This window comes from Erpetoichthys calabaricus, chromosome 1, assembly GCF_900747795.2.
Source record: "Erpetoichthys calabaricus chromosome 1, fErpCal1.3, whole genome shotgun sequence".
Lineage (NCBI taxonomy): Eukaryota > Metazoa > Chordata > Cladistia > Polypteriformes > Polypteridae > Erpetoichthys > Erpetoichthys calabaricus.
The window spans coordinates 118256900-118270958 of record NC_041394.2 but is presented as its reverse complement, the minus strand read 5'-3'; the positions used below and the strand labels follow the sequence as shown (position 1 = coordinate 118270958).

Below are 14059 nucleotides of genomic sequence, written 5' to 3'. Positions count from 1 at the left end.
AAGCACACTACAGTAGTAGTCTTTATTAATAGATTTGATGAGATTAGATTTGAGGCGTTCGTTTTGAAGTACAGTAAGGGTGGTGGGTGCAGCAAAGTAATTGACAACCTTCACCTACTAACGATTGGCTGCATCGAAATAAATGCCATGTGCCCCTCCCACACTGCTTTACGTCTCAACAAGTCGAGCGGCAAGAAAACAAAATCCGTCTTCTGCTCGGGTATCAGAAGGGGACTCTTTTGGAAGCCATAGGCATTTCGACAGTTCGGGCAGATTTGTAAAGCTGCAATGGCAAATCACGTAGTGCTGAACACTGGTGCTAAGATGCCAATTATCGGACTGGGCACTTGGAAGGTAAACGTTATGGATGAAATTAATGCAACTTTGGATAGGCATCGACTTTTTAATTTTCCTGGGAGGCGTTGAGGATAACAGGCAGTAAGTTGACGCAGCTTAGTGCGTCATTCCAAGAAAACATGATAACATGATACTGTTATTGAAGTTATTATAATCAACAGATTTAAAATGAATCCACAATTAAAGACTCTCACCCAGTTTGTATTATTTAATATTTTGTTAATTTGTTTATTCATTCGTGTATTTATTTATTCCTAATATGTTGTTTTTCTGTTTTCTGCGTTTTTAACTTCTTGTAAAGCACTTTGACCTGAATGCCTTCAAGGAAAATGTGCTATAGTAAAAAGATTGCTGTTGAAACACGTGCTGTATATACTGAATAACTGAGTATACATTATCCTGAAGTTTACAGCCAACTACTGTGCTACGAAAAATGGTAGTGTTTTGAAGGTGTACTTTTGTATTTTGGAGATATACACTGACGTGACCCTGTGTTAGGATATAGCGGGTTGGAGGTATACACTGAGTACACCTTGCAAATTAATCAAGTCACTTACTTACACCGATCTGTGTGTTTTAAAGTGTTTTAAAATGATACAGTATATTAGTTTGTCTCATCAAACCTGTTCTGTAATTCAAAGGGTGATTTTCCATATTGTCATTCTATGAGAAATTTGTTTTAGGTTTGGTTTTATTTGTCATATATAGATTAACACAGGGTCAACATACACTGAAATGTGAATGACGAAAAAAACAAGTCACTCAGCCTAGATCCAATAAAGCTAAAAAATAATTTAAAAAAATTACAAGTTAAAAATAGACAAGCCATATAAAATAAAATGTGTACAGGGTGCATTTGTAAATTTACTGGCAAATTGCGCACCCTTCAATATCAAATGTGTGCACATTTAATTCAGGGGAAGTTATATGTCACAGTCATTTAAAAAAGAAACATTCCGTTTTAGAAAATCTGCAATGTCTACTCACCGCAATTCGTACCATTTTCTCTGGTCAACATTTTTATTGATTTGGTTAAACAAAGGAATATGAAAATGGAACAACGTTCACAGTTTTGAATTAAAAGCAAAATCAGTCATCGTCTGTGGAGTTTAGACGTTCTCCCCAAGTCAGCAAGACCTTTCCTATGATCAACTCAAAAGTTTCATCCCACATCACCAAATCCATGTGTAGGATGATTGATGTGAGTGCGTCCAGGGGCGGAGTGGCCAGGAGGAGGATCGGGAAGTGTCCTGGCGAGTCGTTTGAGCTGCCGCGCACACCGTTTCAAATTCTCAAAAAGTAAAATGAACAAGCATTTGGTAAACACGGAAAACGACAACCCTGCTTTGTGTGCAGGTATCCATTGTAAGGGGAACTGGGGCGATCCCTACTCAAATGGTACAAACCCGCCAACGTGAAAATCCATCCCTTCTATCCATTTTCTTTACCCGTTCACTGCATTTAACCGTTTTGCAATGGGCACCAAAGCCGAAAGAAAAAAAATGGTAGTTCCGAGAAAGCAGGGATTAAGCAAAGAAAACGGAGAAGAAGAGTCCGGAGGCAGGAGGAGAGGAGGAAAGTAAAGAGAGTGCAACTGAGGATGGATGTGGTGAGAGATGACATGCAGGTGATGGGTGTAACAGAACAAGATGCAGAGGACAGAAAGATATGGAAGAAGATGATCCGCTGTGGCAACCCCTTACGGGAGCAGCCGAAAGAAGAAGAAGCAAAGAAAATGACGCAGGAGGAGGGTGTAGCGTAATGGGGGAAAATATCAGCTTTATTAGAACAGGTGAGAAAAGTTGTCATTCGTTAAATTTAAATCTCTGCAAGTGTTCATGATTTCAGTAGAATTACGTGACAGCAAAGCAGCTACAGGATAGCTACAGTACCAAGTGTTATTCCCTTACAGTCTGACGTATTGCCTAAAAAGCATGAGTTCCCTATTGAGTAATTAAAACGCAGTGTCTCAGTGTTTCTCAATACGTCGCGGGTTGTGTCGCTGGGTTGCGAGTGGTGGTTGCAGCTACTACTAAAGCGATCAACAGCGCGGCGTGATATTTTTCCTCGTTTCTAACCGACACAAGTTTTTTTTTTGTTCTGGTTAGAGGGGAGGCTCGCCCCGCTGTTGTAATCGCGCTCGTGTCACCTATGGGGCGCACCACCTGACCCTGCCCGATCACTAACCCGTTCAAACGTACTCGGTCAACCAAGAGGTAGAGGCCTTAGTTATTAAATTGCTGCCCGTGGGTCGACACCGGACTTGAAAATGAAAACTGGATCCCAAGAACATACAAGGTTGACCAACACTGGTCTAGCTGATGTTGATGTGTGGTGCTTTACAGGACAACACCGTTAACACCAGTTCACTGAATGACTTAGCTGCCAACAAGAGTGGTTGTAACTAAGCTTCACTGCTTATTTTTAGTAGGTAGCTTTTAAGATTTAGAATTTAGTTTATATGTAGCCTATTAGTCCTGCGGTGGGTTGGCACCCTGCCCGGGATTGGTTCCTGCCTTGTGCCCTGTGTTGGCTGGGATTGGCTCCAGCAGACCCCCGTGACCCTGTGTTCGGATTCAGCGGGTTGGAAAATGGATGGATGGATGTAGCCTATTAAGAAAGGGAAAATGTTAAGTGAATTAACAATGCAAGTATTAAACAATCGAAATGCTAACTGCTTTGATAACAAAACGTTGCATGTGTTTCTCTGTTCTGCTCAAACAAGCTGTTCTTTTTCAGCCAGAGAGGATCCTTTCAGTGATACCGGGGATTCAGAGGCAGAACAAAACGAAGAAAGGACAGAAAGAGGTACTGTGCAAGAAGTAATTGCAAAATTGTGGTGCTGTGGTGGGATGATAGGGTGTTGGTTTGTAGGATGGAGCGGGCTTAGGAAATGGTATGGTATGTTATCTATGAAAAGTTTAATTTCTTTAGGAAAAGTGTCTCTCTGTACCTATCATTTTTATGTATTGCAGAGCACACTTTAAAAGACTGTAAATTCTTGGATGATTATTTTTCTTTACAGCCTTTCAGGGCTGTCTTAATGTTTGAGCACAATGGGTACTGGCTGGGGGCCCCAGGATCATAGGGGCCCACCATGTTTCTGATGACTATGTATGTTTCTGTTTTGCTATCAAAACAAGAGCCTCAAAGCACTACTTTGACCAGGGGTTTATGATGCTAAGACAGCTCTGCAGCCTCCATGTGGTGAACGTTTCGTGTATATTTCATTAGATTGTGACAACAATTTGGTATTTCATAAACAAATCAATTATTGCAAATGCAAAGTTGAACTTTTTTTGTTAAAAAACATTTTCAGCAGGGATCTTTCATGAGGAATTGTATTCTTTTGCACAGAGCCTATCCTGTGCCTTAATGTTTTAGATTTTAAATTCTAAATATTTGTATGAAAATAAAGACAGTTATTCTCACCTGAAAGATTGCTAATATAAGATCAATGTCTTTATTGGCTTTTTATAAAAGTGAATAAGCGACAATATTTGTTTATATAGCCACATTTTAATGTAAAAGTTTTTGATAATACTTTTGAAACATATTTGACGTATGCAAGATTATAGATGTGGTATCATTAAATTAGATTAGGCGTATCCACATATTTTAAAGATTCTGGAATGACTAAAATGGGTTGGCATGGGGATATAGTGTACAGCCCCGCTACCTCAGATATCTGTGAATGAATCCTTCAAGCGGACACCATCAAAAGTCTGCTTTACTACTTGTGCTAGATGGATTGGAGGGGACAGCCTTGGGTTTTTTTTTGGAATAAAACCTGACATAATAACTGTGAACTTTTCCTATAAGCATCTTCATCACTTTTGTTAGAAGTGTGCATTGATGTCTAGTCTAGTAGTTCTCTGTTCTCTCTGCCCTGTGTTCCTAAGGAAGCATTGTTTTAGGTTGTTGTGTGTATAGTGTTTGTAGTCAAGAACCTGATTACTATACTAGTTGAAACCCACATTCACTCATTCTAGGCTTTGCTTAGATAGATAGATAGATAGATAGATAGATAGATAGATAGATAGATAGATAGATAGATAGATAGATAGATAGATAGATAGATAGATAGATAGATAGATAGATAGATAGATAGATAGATACTTTATTAATTCCAAGGGGAAATTCACAAGCTATTTTTTAGGGCACAAATTAAGTTAACATGCATAATATTGGATATGGGGGAGAACATGCAATATCTGCTTATAAAGAGTAACTACACATGTAGTATTCCCAGACAACTGACAATTAGGCAATTGTTCTGTTTTGCTGCTATTAAGTTTGAAACATGCTCCATCCAGTTTTGGTCTGTGGATACTCTTATTTCCTGCCACCACAAAGAGGACATACTGTGTATACAGTATTACCAAACATATGAACATAACATTGTTATTTTTAAAAATCCCAAAACTGAATCTGAGTGTTTAGTCTTGAGCAACCTCTTCTTTGCTAGTGCATTTTGTACTACATTCTTGTAAAGGTATACAGAGCTGTCTTTTACTGTTATTATATTTAAACAGATGTTTACATATATTTGTGTTAGCATTTCTTTTATATATTTTTTTAATTCTATATTACCATCCTCTTAAAGAGAACCATAGAGTATATTGACTTCATTTAATCTTTTTTTTCCTAGGCTTCCTCAGGAACAGATGTTCCTGTAAGTGCACATGAAGAATATTCTTCTGCTACACAGGTATTGTAATTCCTAAGTTCAGTATGATGTCTTGTAAACACAGCAACCCTCCTTCCAAAGTTAATATATACAGCAGATATCAATGTCTGCACATTTAATCTGTAGAAATATCATTTTTTCACAGCAGTTCCATTTGCACAATACTTTTTTCAGTGTATTCAGAAATATTTTTGTTTTGTTTATTTTAGTCAACCTCTATAGGCTTGAAAGATGCTGTGAAAGCAGCCATTGACATCGGATACCGCCTTATCGATACTGCATACCTGTATAAAACAGAAATCGACATTGGGGAAGCAATTGCAGAGAAGATCAAAGAAGGAGTTGTGAAGAGGGAAGATCTCTTTATTGTCAGCAAGGTAATATCTTGCAGTGCTCAACCAGCATACAGTAGTAATATGTTGTTTTGGATGACACAATACCTCATCTAGTATTTGAAAATTTACCTGTATGAAACTATTAAGAAATAATAAAAATTACCATTGTTTCTGTAAACTATTTATACTAAAGCATGGACATGAGGAGTTTGGTGCTTTATTATGATAAAAGGGTTGAAGGCTTTTGTGACACTGTATATATACTGTGTGTCTATGTGTGTGTATGTATATATATATATATATATATATATATATATATATATATATATATATATATATATATATATATACAGTATATATGGTAAATTACCTCTACTTAATTATTATGGGTGAATCTATTCTTGTATTATTGTGGAATTGTTTTAAGTTATTGTAATTTTTTAATTAAATTGGGTAAATGAATTTTAATAATATGAAGCCTTGCTCATGGCAAAGGTTAGTGTAGTCACTTGTATACTACTGGTCAATTAGTTCTTATACAGTAGTCCTTAGACTTTTAGTTACATAGCTATTCTGAAAATATGCTCCAAACATTTATCCATTTGCTGATGGTAATTTTTTATGACAGGGTCTCTTGAGAATTGGAGATTATCATGGAAATATAGTGCTACCAGCCTATCATGGAGTATATTCAGTTCACACACTTGTATTTTCACTTAGCCTGGGCAAATTTGGAACTGCCAGTTGATCTAACATGCACAGCCTTTGGATGTGGGATGAAACCTGGGCACTCCAGAAAAATCTTTTGTGGGGGAATAGTTTATGGAGAATGCTATTTATTATTACAATACAAGTCTAAATAAATTGTTTCTGGTAACATTGGTTCCACTGGGGACAATCACGCAATATCAGTGCATATCACCACTTGAGCCAACAAACAACCTTATTCTGTATGCAGGGAGGATCAGCTGGTTGTTTATGTTAAAGGATATGTTCTATATTTTTCAAGTCAAAGTTATTAGTCCACAGTCATGGTATAAATTAATTTGCCACATAAAATTGCAATCTAAAGTGAAGTATATTGTATAAATAAAAAAAAACAAAAACTAGCCTGCTGTTGCTTTTAATAATGGACGTAATGGTTACCATGGTCCAAAAGTGAAAAAGTATTAAAAATGACTGAACTCATCCATTTTTAAAACCAAAATGTTATTGTGTAGTGATACATATCTTAAAAGTGCACACATATTGCAAAACAGCAAGAATGTTCAGAATATTCAAAAGCTATACACATGATGAAGTGTAAGGAACAAATGCAAAACATAAAATGAAGAGCATAAAAAAATTATTACATGACAGTGGATCCAAAGACACTAAAAAACCTGCAAAGAATAATTTGCATGCATGCATCATATTTGTTACTGTTACATTTTACTTTTCATAATTTTTACATTCTGATTTTAACAATTTAATAACTTTGATGAGCAGAATAATCTTGATTTTGTTTTTTTTTTTCTACCCTATAGCTTTGGTCTACTTTTCATGAGAAGTCTGCAGTGAAAAAGGCTTGCATGTTGACACTGACTGACCTAAAACTGGATTATCTAGATCTCTACCTCATTCATTGGCCAATGGGATTTAAAGTAAGATATTTTAAATTTTGTTTTCTATGCTTACATGTCATTTATTTATTTAATACAAGGCCAGGGCTGGATTAATCACTGAGCAAAATAAACATGTGCTTAGGGCATCAAGGGATCAAGGAACCATAAATAAAGATGCACTTTGGCATATATGGTAGTGTGTTTTTCACGTGTCAAGTTCATGTGCAAGCTGTACTCTGCTTTTACTTGGTTTTTTAATATGTTTATTTCTATAGAAACTCCTGATTGTTTGTACAACAATAATCATTATCTTGCAATAATGAGATATTAATTAATGGTTATGAAATGTCAAACCTTTGAGGTGTCAAACAATAATTTCAATATACTGTGTTTGATGATAGATATTTTAATATATTAACATTGTAGAATTTTTAATATTATAGACAAATGACCTTGATGACAGTGGATTTTTTGTCCCAGACGATACCAATTTCCTGGAAACATGGGAGGTAATGTGAAATATCTGATTTTAATTTACATTAATTATAGCTAATCTAATTCATTGATATACAAATAAGATGCCTATGAGTTACATGGAACTGAACTTTATTAGAAAGGTTCCCTTGGCAGATTCATATTTTTAAAAGAATGAATGTTTCACTGTGAAGTAACCATGTTGTTTTATTAGGTTAGATTTAAAAAGACACAAAACTGTACTTAGAAAATAAAAGAAATAATTGAAACATGTATTTCAAAATATTTTACCTTATGCATTTTCAAGAAACGTTGCCTGAGCAATATTTAAACTGTGAAAGCATGTTATCTAAAAATGGTTTTAGTAGTAGTTATCTTAAGAAATGATTTTTTTGTTTATTTTTTTATTTACTTTTGCACAATTACCATATACCATATATTGGAATGGTTATTAGTTCCATACCATACCAATCACAATTGACTAGGTGTGCCACAAATGATTACAGTATATATGTAATGATTAATCAATTGACTCGTTTTTTTTAATGAATCTAAAAACTAATTTTACCCAGAAAATTCAAGTAGGCATATAAATGTGTGCTGTATTTGAATCCTCCTTAATAGAATGATGAGTATGTGTGTCCATCTAGTTTCTATGTCACTGTTATTCCAAAAGATGGCGCATCATAAACAGTTTTTGTAATAAAATGCATTGCATTTGTCATTCCAATAGATGGTGCATTACAAACATTAACACTGCTTTTACACATATCATACCAAATAGCATATAACAGAGATGGTACACTGCAAACGTTAACGCTTAGGACTATGTTGATTACTATATTTAGATTTTGTTGGTTTAGATTTTAACTCATTGTTGATGGGTAGCACAACTAGTATTGGACAATTTTATATGTAGAATTTGAAAATATCAGGATGTTAAAAAAACACAACTACGTTCAACAGGAAGGCAAGCAAGACGGCACTGTTATTAGTTACATTAAATAAAAAAAAAGCCAAAAAGTAAAAATATTTTTGATTAATAATGGACATCCTTATATATAATTTGATAGTATCCGTATGTATGGTGTTCGCGTCAATACCTCGACTCAATACAAGTTAGAAGTATGAGTAATGACGGCTGGGTATTAACAACGGTCATTGTTTAAATTTTAGCCGATCTCACATCTAAAATGAGTGACGATCGCAACGCAGCCACAACAGCAGCGGCCACGGAAAGGATGCGTAGGAAACGAAGTCACATGACTGACGAGGAACGTAGACTTGCTAATGTGACCAGACGTACACAACAAACAGATGAGCAGCGCGCGGCTACAAATGCTACTAACGCAGAAAGAAATCGTGCAATTCGGACACAAAGGACAGATGAAGAACGTGCATTACAGAATGTTACTAACGCTGAAAGAAATCGTGCCAGCCGTGCACAAGCGACTGAAGAAGCTCGAGCAGCCGCAAATGCAGCACGGGTTGAAAGACATTGAGCAGACCGTGCCTTGCGGCGTGAAAATGTTCAGCGGCACGGCATTGCCATGTGCAATCACACAGATATTATTGAGGACGAAGTTCCGGAGCACCACTCTGGCGCATCTGACAACCTGTGCAAACATTGCAACTCATTCAACTTCACCTGTGAGAACAAGCAAGGTAGAGAATACAATTGCTGCCGTAAAGGTCGAGTTCGAATTAACCCTTACAGATACCCAGACGGGTTTAAGAACCTGTTGACATATTTAGATCCAAAGCTGCCCAGTTTAAACAGGAAGCTCTTCATTACATCAGCTGAAAAGGTCTATTTTAGGCACAAATCAGTGCCATGATAACAAAATCATTTCAGGGACTTAAAAAAAACAAATAATTCTTTGCAGAGAAAGTATTTATTTCACAAACGTAGAATTTGTAGCCCGATTCGATAGTAGTAACATAACTTGATGTCAGGAGTTAATTTTTAAACAAGGCCAAATAATTAGGCTTTTGGATTCTTTTAGTCCTCAGTTTTACAATGGATCCACTCTAAGACTCATTTCATATGTATTTTTAAAAAATCCAAATGTACATATTTTTAAAAAGTACAGTTTAGTGACAAGATCATTTTTGCACTGCCAACTTTGATACATCTTTGTGCATTGTTCTGAAGGAGCAATGGCTACACAGCAAGCATTTTCTTTATTTCCCATTATTGTTATTGAAATCATAACATTTAAACATTTATTTATTATTTATAAAAACCTTAACAAGAAGGACTAATAATATGCATGAGTATCCATTTGTTCATTTTAAATTGTTGATGTTCAGTTTTAATCAGTTGGTTACCATGTAAGTGTGCATTAATAACCCATCAAATATCCTGTGCAACATATAGTGAGTTCTGCAAAAAAATACTCTTTGGTTCAGACATAGGAGGCAAAGAGAAAAAGTGTAAAGAAACCTTTACACAACAGAACATTTTATAGGTGGCATTCTCACACGCTACTCATTCACAGTGCTCCTTTCTGGCGAAATGATGGTCATCAGCCTGTCCGCATTGACTTAAAAGAGAACGTAGAAGTAGCCCAAAAACCATTTTACTTATGACTTGCATATTTTCCTTTCTTTTTACACCTTAAAACCAAGATTCTACTGAGCTACACTGCCTGTCTCTGACCTGAGCCATCTGGGCCACATGTGGCAGTCGATCACTCTCCAAAGCTGCCTGAACTGCACCTGAATCTTCCCTGTAATGTTTTATATTTGATGCCAGAATTCATCCAGTTCTGTAGCACTTGACCTGAACCCCTTAGTAAAGACTGCAGCTGTGGCTCAGGTAAGCCAGAGCTGCTGACACCATGCCAAGTACTGTAACCTCTTTTATGCTTCCTGTCACAATCACTCTGATTCCCTCTGATGATCCATTTCTTTATTGCATTAATATTTACTTCATTCTAATCCCACATTTGCAAACTGATTTAGAGTTTAAAGTTTGTAAAAGTAACTGCAACAAAGCAAACATAGTGGTTTAACTTGAATTTTTTAAAAAAATATATAGTACCTTAATAAGCAGTGAATAATACTAGTAAAAAGATTAGTAGTAAAACTAGCCACAAGTTTACTCCATTAACCATTATTTTTATTTAACATGTAGAAAAGAAGGAAGGTGAAGAAAAACATATAATTCAAAAAACAAATTATTTCATAATAGTCAATTATACTTAAATAAAAATGAGCAACAATAAAACAGCACATAGAAAAAGTCGACTAAAATGGAGCGCAAGGTAGAAGTGGCATCAGATCTTCACAGAAGTCTCATTTTAAATGCCAGTGTGTTTGTCAGCTAGATCAAGATAATCAAGTGTCAACTTATAATATTCTGACATAGTAAGTTAAAACTTTAGTCACTGAACAATGAGATTCTGTTTATAAAATGTATAACATCAGCAGTTAGACAAGGATTGGCAGTGGTGCTTTGCTAATCATTCCCTATAAAAAATGTCCTAAAGTAATCAATGATATATGCAACACCAGTTTTGAAACAGTTAAAGGTACCATGGTACCACCATAACATGGCACAGATAGGTAATTCTACCATAATATTCCCATACCATCGGTTTTTGAAACAAGTACCAAAAGTAAATATGCCATGGTAGAGTCTAAAGTATGGAATATGGTAGACATTTAATGATTTAGAATCTTTACCATGATTCTGTCTACACAATTGAAATTACCGGTACTGATGTACCATTCAAATGTTACACATGTAGTTAATGTTGCACCAAGTTTCAAGAGAAGAGAAAAAAAGCAGATCTTTCTATTATGAAAAAAAATCTTGGAAGGAGACAAGATGTGATGTAACCACTCCTGGGGCCGGAAGACCCGCGAGACAAGAGCTTATGCATAGAGATTTGGAAAAGTCCTGCGTGGTTATGTCAGACACAATTCTTGTAGAAAGAAAGAAACGATATTCACTCACGGCCAGTTATACATTGCGTTGTCATGATGTAATTCCAAACACGGAATCAAAATTCAATGCGATACTGATGAAAAGGTAAAAGTGAAAAGAGATCGAATATATGGACATAGGTGATATGACAGAAGTTCACCGCGTGAGATGCAGATCACACGGCACGGCAGCAGCCCAGCAGAGCAGCTGATCGAGCAAAGAGGAGGTAAAAAAAAAAATTGTATGTGTTTCCCATTGTATCACCATTTAAGAGGGGGTGTCGGAGGAGCGACCACGTTTCCTTGGGGAGCACTCAGCCCTCCTCTTCACAAAGTGAGATGCGAAGTGGCTGGCACATAGTGCATGCAGGGTTTTGTTGGTGAGTGAAATGAGCAGGGGGCAAAGAAAAAATATATATTTATTGTATATCCAAAATAGCATTTCAATGATATGGATAGAAAAAAAAATTGAAATCTTATTCTACAAAGTTGTTTACATTTCTAATTCAACAACATCTATTATGCAGTACAAGTGGGTTATATTGGTGGAAAAAGGTTTGATATTAACAAATACTAATTGAATATTCATGTCTATTGAAACATGTGTCACGATTTATTAAATGACATTAGGCTATATAAATTCCATCATTTACTAGTCAAACTCTATTGGTGGTACATTACTTAAAGGAAAGTTTACTAAAATTCATACAAAGAAAATAGTCAAAAAAATGAATAAACAATGAAAACAGCACCACATGTTCCAAATAAGGTCTTATTTAGAATATACATATTCAAAATTAGGTAGGTAGCACATTTTAATGACACCCTAAACACGTGACTATTCAAACTGCTTATTCTGCATATTGAATGCTATAGCATTGTATGCGTGTGAGAATTCAGAAAGTCCTCTGGGAATGCAAGGTGTACACCTGTAAGAAAATAAAGTGCGCAGGAAATAAGACGATTGGTATAATATAGTTTACTGCATAAAAGGGACACATTTTAGGACTAATGATTAAAGTGATAACATAATATAGTTATTTCTCATTTTATTATGTTATTTATTATGTTCATTCCAGATCCTACAAATGAATGTATCCATATTACTAACCGAGAATGCTAAACCGGATGATGGACGCAGGCACATCCGGCCATGGGCCGTAGCTGCAAAAAGACGTACTGCGCCGGCGCAACAAACAGTCCGCGAGAGTCGGCTGAGGACCCGAGAAAGGCGGACAAAAGAGGGCGAGAGAGGCGGATGAGGGTCCGCGAGAGACGCAGGCGCAAAAAGAGTCCGACAAGAGCACAGAAAACAGGAGTGAGCACATACAGAAAGGAGTCACAAAAATGAGGCTCAACAAGCACCAAAATAAGGAAAAAAAACATTAAAGAGTACTCAAACGAGGGGAAAGCACGAAACACATTGCACACGAAACTAAACACACCAAAAAAAAAAAGAACAGACGAGCGCACAATAGCAAGGCACGACCATACCCCCGCCACCCTACAGGCACAGGACGGGACGGGACGGGACACACACCAAGAGGGGGATTCAACAAGCCCATGGAAGACCAAAAAAAAGAACACAAAACCACCCCACAGACCCTACAAGCAAGGGACGGGACACACAAAGAGGGGGAGAGAGGCGGATGAGGGGCCGCGAGAGACGCAGGCGCAAAAAGAGTCCGACAAGAGCACAGAAAACAGGAGTGAGCACATACAGAAAGGAGTCACAAAAATGAGGCTCAACAAGCACCAAAATAAGGAAAAGGCACATAAAAGAGTACTCAAACGAGGGGAAAGAGTACTCAAACGAGGGGAAAGCACGAAACACATTGCACACGAAACTAAACACACCAAAAAAAAAAGGACAGACGAGCGCACAATAGCAAGGCACGACCATACACCCCCCCCCCCCCCACCCTACAGGCACGGGACGGGACGGGACACACACCAAGAGGGGGATTCAACAAGCCCATGGAAGACCAAAAAAAGAACACAAAACCACCCCACAGACCCTACAAGCAAGGGACGGGACACACACAAAGAGGGGGATTCAAACAAGACACAGGAACACAAAAAGAAACAAAACGCTCGCGCAACAACGATCCCCCCCACACATCCATAAGAAAAAATGTCTCGACTCCAAAAACGCAAAGCTCAACTAAAGCTTCTAACTAACGATGTACCTAAAAGTAAAAACTTTATGAACTGCGTTAGATCCTACAATAGTTCATTTGCTTTTAGTAAATATCAGGCCACCAAAAGGCAATGGCCCATACTGCTTTCCCATATGTGCACAAATACTGCATCGCATTGGAACAGTGCACCCTGAAACAAATCAACAACGCAAATATGCACAAATCTACATCCTAGATCCACATTACGCAATCTATCAATCAAAGTGTTGCATCGCAACAGGCACGGATTCAAAACGAAACACCTCCCGTCTCAGACATACGTTAATGGCAGCGAAGGCTACAACGGGCTTCTCACACAGCACAGGCAAATCGATTACAGCTCCAAAACAACACGTCCCAAATACTACACATGCAACAACGCGCCTCTCAAACGGCACAAGGAAAACATACACCAGGAAAATTCATTCGGATTAATGAATGTCATTTGCAATCATTGTCATTCAGTTCACTTCCCTGAAGAAACAA

The 14059-nt window shown here is 37.0% G+C and overlaps 2 protein-coding genes across 3 annotated transcripts in view; both read left to right on the top strand.

Moving 5' to 3' along the window:
- The first annotated feature begins 288 nt into the window (after window positions 1-288).
- The window catches only part of LOC114654938 (aldo-keto reductase family 1 member B1-like), a 29523-nt gene continuing 15752 nt past the window's right edge, over window positions 289-14059 (top strand). For both annotated transcript variants that reach the window (XM_051929633.1, XM_028805814.2), the window contains exons 1-4: window positions 289-354; window positions 5257-5424; window positions 6909-7025; window positions 7430-7495. In XM_051929633.1, the coding sequence (XP_051785593.1) occupies window positions 289-354; window positions 5257-5424; window positions 6909-7025; window positions 7430-7495 (417 nt within the window). The remainder of the gene's footprint in view (window positions 355-5256; window positions 5425-6908; window positions 7026-7429; window positions 7496-14059) is intronic.
- The window catches only part of LOC114654919 (aldo-keto reductase family 1 member B1-like), a 227614-nt gene continuing 218909 nt past the window's right edge, over window positions 5355-14059 (top strand). Inside the window, exon 1 of the mRNA XM_051929610.1 lies at window positions 5355-5424. The gene's annotated coding sequence lies outside the window, so the exon portion shown is untranslated. The remainder of the gene's footprint in view (window positions 5425-14059) is intronic.